This window comes from Trachymyrmex septentrionalis, unplaced genomic scaffold (genome assembly GCF_001594115.1).
Source record: "Trachymyrmex septentrionalis isolate Tsep2-gDNA-1 unplaced genomic scaffold, Tsep1.0 scaffold158, whole genome shotgun sequence".
Lineage (NCBI taxonomy): Eukaryota > Metazoa > Arthropoda > Insecta > Hymenoptera > Formicidae > Trachymyrmex > Trachymyrmex septentrionalis.
In genome coordinates, this window is record NW_017304736.1 from 161,306 (window position 1) to 167,332 (window position 6,027).

Below are 6,027 nucleotides of genomic sequence, written 5' to 3' on the forward strand. Positions count from 1 at the left end.
AATATTAAACAGATTAAATATGACGCGCGGTTTTTGTCACAAGCAAAGAGAAAATGGCTAAAGTGTATTACAATGCCGCAAGCTTTACCGTTCTGTTGAAATATCGAGAAATAATTTGTAGATAACTTTATCGACCCTTGAACATTCGTATGCATTTACCACTCTCTCATACTTTCGCTGACATATGCTTGTACTTTTTCAGCGATACTAATCGAAAACTAATCCTATCCGGAAAGTTATCATTCGGCCAGATATATAATAGCAAAGTCTTCACAATTGCTTCCGATGTTATAAGTGGACGTAAAAAAAGTGGCCCTGAGTGGCAAGTTATAAATGCAGCACCTCGCAATTTCGCTATTAAATTCACGGCTGCGAATGCTCAAGTTTGTACACATCGTGATATGCATTGCGTATCAGTGCATATGGAAAACAACTCTCCAACAAGTCCATCGTCAGGAATGGAGATTCTTGAACTATTTGATCGAGCAGAAGATACACGGACTCTCTGTTTCGAGTTGCTTCCTTGTCCGCTTCTTGCCCTAATTTTAACAAGCTGGACGAGGCCAGAGCGAGAAACTCCTTCATTCTGTCCTCTATATCATTTTGTCCACAAATCGTAAACAATGCTCCAAATATATTATTTATTGCTGTAGCCATGCAATGTATGTTATTGGAGTGGCCTTCGAGCGACGCTCTGTAAAAGGAATTGTCGTTCCGAGACAATTTCGGAATGGAAACCGCTACGAAGACCATCAACAAGCAAACAAGCAGGTGCTCGTCCTCGTCGACTTCAGCTTTCTGGTTTCGCAGTGCTGTCGTCAAAGTGGGATCGACTTTGCAAGTCAAGCCTGCGGCCGACGTCATCTCGGAGACGACGCGCATAGGATCGCCGGATGGCAGATGATGTCTGAAGTCCAATATAGAGCTCAACAGAAACGGTATACGTTCCTCCAACACGTCGACCAGAGCTGACTGTGACAACTGTCGGAAGCTGAGAATGACACCTATTATAGTAACTCGTTGAAGAACGTTGTCCACGTGTTGTAGCTTCTTAAATTGCTCCTTCATCACTTCCGGCTTGTCGAAATTCGTTCTCAGAGAAATCAGCACATCCTTGTTGCCGGCCACCAATTTCTTCAACTGTTGTACCTGACTGGCGATATGCCACATTAAGTTCTCATTCAACATCTTCATACCGTATGGTCCTATCAATTCTGCTAGTGCCCTTAGTTCATTAATATCGGAGAACTCTTCGGCGTTAAAGGGTATAGCACCTTCAACCGACAAGCTGACGAACGCCCGTTGATTCGCCGAATAGCAAATATTACCGGCGCTTACTCGCCTCAGCAGAACGTCCGAATACCATTGCGTATAGAGTGCAGCTATAGTTTTGTCACCGTGACTGTCCAGCTCCTGTGTTTGCTGCAGCAGGGCGTTGTTGAAGACCCGCGTGATATCTATGTGCACGTAATTCTCGATGGTTTGAAGAACATTCATGTAAGATCTAACACTGACGAAGAGCTCAGACGGTTTGGCTATCTCGCTGGTATCCGGATTGTACATGACCATTCCCACCAGCGCTCTAGCAAATCGCGACTCCAGATGCTGATGCAGATACTCTCTTGGCGCGAAGGTGTACTCCCAGACATTAATAGTAGGACAGTAATTAATGGCATAACACAGCTCGGTAAGAGCCATGTGCAGCTTGTCCATCGTCGTTAATTCCTCCCGAGTTTTCCGATAGCTCTCTATACCAGGCTTGTGAATCTCGTACATGTTCTTCTTGTTCTTATCCTTCTTCTTACGATTAACAACTTGTGAAATTAATAGAGCGCAGTGTTTCGGCAATAATTTGTCACTCATGTTGCACTGCTCGTCGCAAATAGTCGTGATAATATTCTTAGCTTCTTTGGCCATTTCATCCAGAAACATATTGACAACGGAAAGGCTTCTCTCGCGAATGTGATGACGTTCCTCCGGACAGAGCTCGTGGGTACAACTTTGAAAATGACTGCATATGAGCGGGAAGGCAACGATATACCGGTTCTGGGCAGGAAACTCGAGGCACATGTGAAACTGATCCTCGAATATTTTGCTGTAGAAGCAGAAGATAGATAAATCAGACGTCTCGACTAACATCTCATCCAAATTGTCAACCATTTTCGTGTGGAAGATTACAGTATCCATGAAAGAAGCTAATTCTCTATTATCAGCCAGATTCATATTGCATTTCGCAATAGACATATAGGCCTGCAGCCTAAACCAATCCAATCGAAAGGCACGGAAATCAAACAATTCATTGTCCTCGACCTGCTTTACGGTCAGACTAGCTATAGTTGAACACATATCACTAAGAATAGCCCCCTCGTCTTCCGGGCAAACCGGAAGATTTTGTATCATCTGATGTAAAGCGGGGGCATCGAATCCTGAAAGAAATTGGACGTAATACCTTTGAAGCACCTGAGAATATTTTTTTACTAGCGCTCGTAATTCCTCGCAATGGAAGAGCAATTCTGGCAATTGACGATCCACCAAATCCTCGCCACCTCGTCCCTTGGCTTTACCTTGAATAGGAGGATTATCTCCGTGTCTCAACAGCCACAAGACTTCGTCTCTCGCATGGGAAAGACCCATTAATACCAGCAGCGCTTTCGGTCCCAGAAGACCAGGCTGGTCTGTCAAAATTAAACCTAATTCCTTCAGAGCAGTCCTCAAAAATTTTCTTCTTTCTCTATGTCTATAGCCAGCTTTTTGTACTGCTTGATTATAACATTCTTTCACCTCTGATACCCGTTTTCCATATCCTTTCATACCTTCGAAGAATGTTTGAATATACTGATGTATGTAAATCACCTCGTCTCTGAACAACGCTAATACCCATCCAGATTCTAAAGCAGTGATCCACAGTTTGCTTGGTTGTTCCTGGCTCAAAAACGTGTGACAAAGCGTAAATCCAAGAATCACCCATCTCTCGATTCTATCCAAGCTCAATGTCTCGCAGGACATGGTATCTGTTGCTGCTGCTTTTAATATTTGCCCAGGACTACCAACAAGACTTAATTTCTGATCAGCTCTCCACGTGTCAGCAGACAAGTTTCTACCAGGATACACTGGCCACAACGAAGTTAGAGCATTTTTCAGCAATTTAGAATGCGGCACGAATTCTTCAGAAAGTTTTTTCAACGGAGCATCATAATCCATAATCATCTGTCCTAAGCGAGGAAAGCTGGGATCCGACTGACTGTGCACCATCTCGTGAGCCGCATTGAAGAGTCCCAGCACAGCTTTACGATCCTCGACTCGCGACAGGAGAATCATCAGGCTGACGTACGTGATTACAAGATCTAGATAACCTTTGGTCAAATCAAAATTAATTGTAATATCCATGTGGACGCCACACGCGTCCATAGTAGTCAAAAGTTCGCACACGTTGTCTTTAAAGTCTAGCAGGTCAACGAACGTATAGTAGTACAATGACAGAGACTTGATAATCTCATTACGAATGTTCATAATGGTCTGCAGCCCTTTAATGTCGATGTTAGGGAACTTCCTGACGATTGTCTTGATAGAAGACTCCAGCGCCTTGTCAGAGAGGAAGGCGGGCTTCGACTTGGCATCACCACAGGCCTTCTTGATATTGTAAATACGTGTTAACATACCTATACCTCTGTCGTTCAGGATGGTCAATTTCTCGGCCAGCTTCTGCTGGCTCGGCACGATGGGTCGAGCCATGACCGCGTTGCTTGATCGCCCCTCACGCGATTGGCATTACTTATCAACTTGTTAAACGTAAATGACAGCGATCAGTTGACCCCACCCCTGGGGGGGTAATTTATCTCACCGGATACGCCGAGTGTTTCCTCTGATTCCCTGCAAGGAAAAACGACAATTGCTGCACGCGCTCGCACGACGTTGATACCTTCGTCTCGCAATCGGTATACTCACCTTGCCACCGTGATTACATGTTGCACATCGAATTATAATGCATCGCGATACGATAGGCCGAAGCAGTTCACTGTGCGTATCAGTACCTGTGTTGTACTTCAAGTGCGCTCCGACACGGCGCTTACCGCATGAAGTTGCTCCGGTTACTCCGCTGTCTTCACTATCGGCGCTATTGGCGACGCAGTGCTGCCAACGCGGCGAATGCGAAACGTCTAGAGTAGAAGTGCCGAGCGCGCAGTAGATTTGAAATCGTGGCCGCGCGATGTTGAGCGCGGGAAGTTTCGCTCATTCGCGGCGCGCTCGTGTGTGATTGTTAAAGTGCAACTTTGGATAACGACGAGCTGGACTACCTGGAGGCGACGTTAATGAGGACTCTCTGGATGTGAGGAAGCAGAAAGCGCCCACAGCCGATGCGGCGATCTGGATCTTCTCGCACAGCCGATGCGGCGATCGGGATCTTCTCGCACAGCCGATGCGGCGTTCAAGATTTTCTCGCCAGGTATTCATATGTTCGTAATTGCGACGCACGATGAGTGTTTTCCTATCGCATTTTATTAAATTACTCAAAATTCTGCGTTTGTGGCACAGTACTAATAATTTATTAAAATGCAAGCAATCCAACGAAAAAAAAAGTGTCATGCCGCTGTAGGTTTAATACAAGCTTCCCATATTACGCAGAAATACGCCAAAGAATGTCCTAAAGTATCCACAGGACATCCCTGTGTCCTCTGAACGTCCTAAGAATATTTCCAAGATACCTATTGCATAAATTGTGCGGTGCAGTGCTGTGCGATATTCGATCAAAAATTACGAAATTTATTTGCGATTAAGAACAAATATGGGGTCCCTTGGAATTTCCGATCTTGTTTCAAACAAGTGATATTTCAATCGCCGCACTTATGATATTCGTGTAAAATAGAGACAATTTCGCTTTGCGGCATATCGAAAATATGGGAAGCAGATTCAAGGAATGCGAAATTGAAAATCTGCATGTCGTTGTTCGCGATAGCGAAATCACGGAATTTGAAAATTGTCCTTTTTGTCGCTGGTGCCATCTGTCGATGCGATTCTGCACTTGATCGGTCTCTTTTACCATTATAGGTAATTTACCAACAGTAGTATTTTAATATATAGATAATTACCGACAGTGGTAAAAATTTTTAATATATTTCTTATATCATATATAAAATAGACAGGTATTTCTGCCAGTTATATAATATAAAATTATTAAAAATAGAATAATTAATAAATTATTTAAAGGTAATAATGCCCTTTAAAAGTGGAGAGACTTGGTCTAAACATTAAAGAAATACATTTTATTAACGTCCGTTTATTAAATTATATAAATATTAAAGAATAAATATATTAAAAAGTATGAAAAAATGTATAAAATTGAATATACATATATTAGCATAAAACTGAAGTTACATTTTATAAGAGATACGTAAAGAGATAAGGACACTGCTTTGAAAGTGACTTTGAAACTATTTTATATAGATATAAATAATGTAGAGCGATCATAAAAAGACTATCAACAAAAGGAATTTATGCTCGCATTGATATGATATCTGCATGGAGAGAACGATTTTGTTGAAGTATTTAAAAATTTAGCTAGATACAGATTTAAAAATTATTATACCAAAATAATTATAACAATTTAAGCATAAAGGCATAAATTTTGAAATAAAATTTGATATTTTAATTGTCAAAATAATTATGTTTATAAGTTCAAATTAGTTAGAATATCAAAATGCTTTATGCATTGTTCGTTAAATTTGAGAGTCCTACGTAATTATCCGGTAAAAAATTTTTTATGCATGAATATGTATAATACAAATATATATAAACATACATAAACATTCATAAACATATAATCATATATAAATATGTTCATACATGTTTATACATTTCTCTTTCTTTTGTAAAATTATGTTTTAGTGTAATAGAAATAATAAGAGTAATGTGAAAACATAAAAAATTAAAGGGGTAATTTTTGCATTGTTCGTTTTGGGAAAGAAACACACTTAGAAAAATGTAAAAAAAATATTTATACATAATTATATACAATTTTATATATAATTA

At 40.8% G+C, this 6,027-nt stretch overlaps 1 protein-coding gene across 1 annotated transcript; it reads right to left on the reverse strand.

The window, feature by feature from the left end:
- Positions 1–26: 26 nt before the first annotated feature.
- On the reverse strand, positions 27–4,027 carry LOC108745905 (membrane-associated protein Hem). The gene is made up of 2 exons (XM_018482329.1): positions 3,946–4,027; positions 27–3,870 (listed from the first exon to the last, which is right to left on the reverse strand). The coding sequence occupies exon 2, from the start codon at positions 3,730–3,732 to the stop codon at positions 364–366; it is 3,369 nt and encodes a 1,122-aa protein (XP_018337831.1). The 5' UTR covers positions 3,733–3,870; positions 3,946–4,027; the 3' UTR covers positions 27–363.
- Between the last annotated feature and the right edge of the window lie 2,000 nt (positions 4,028–6,027).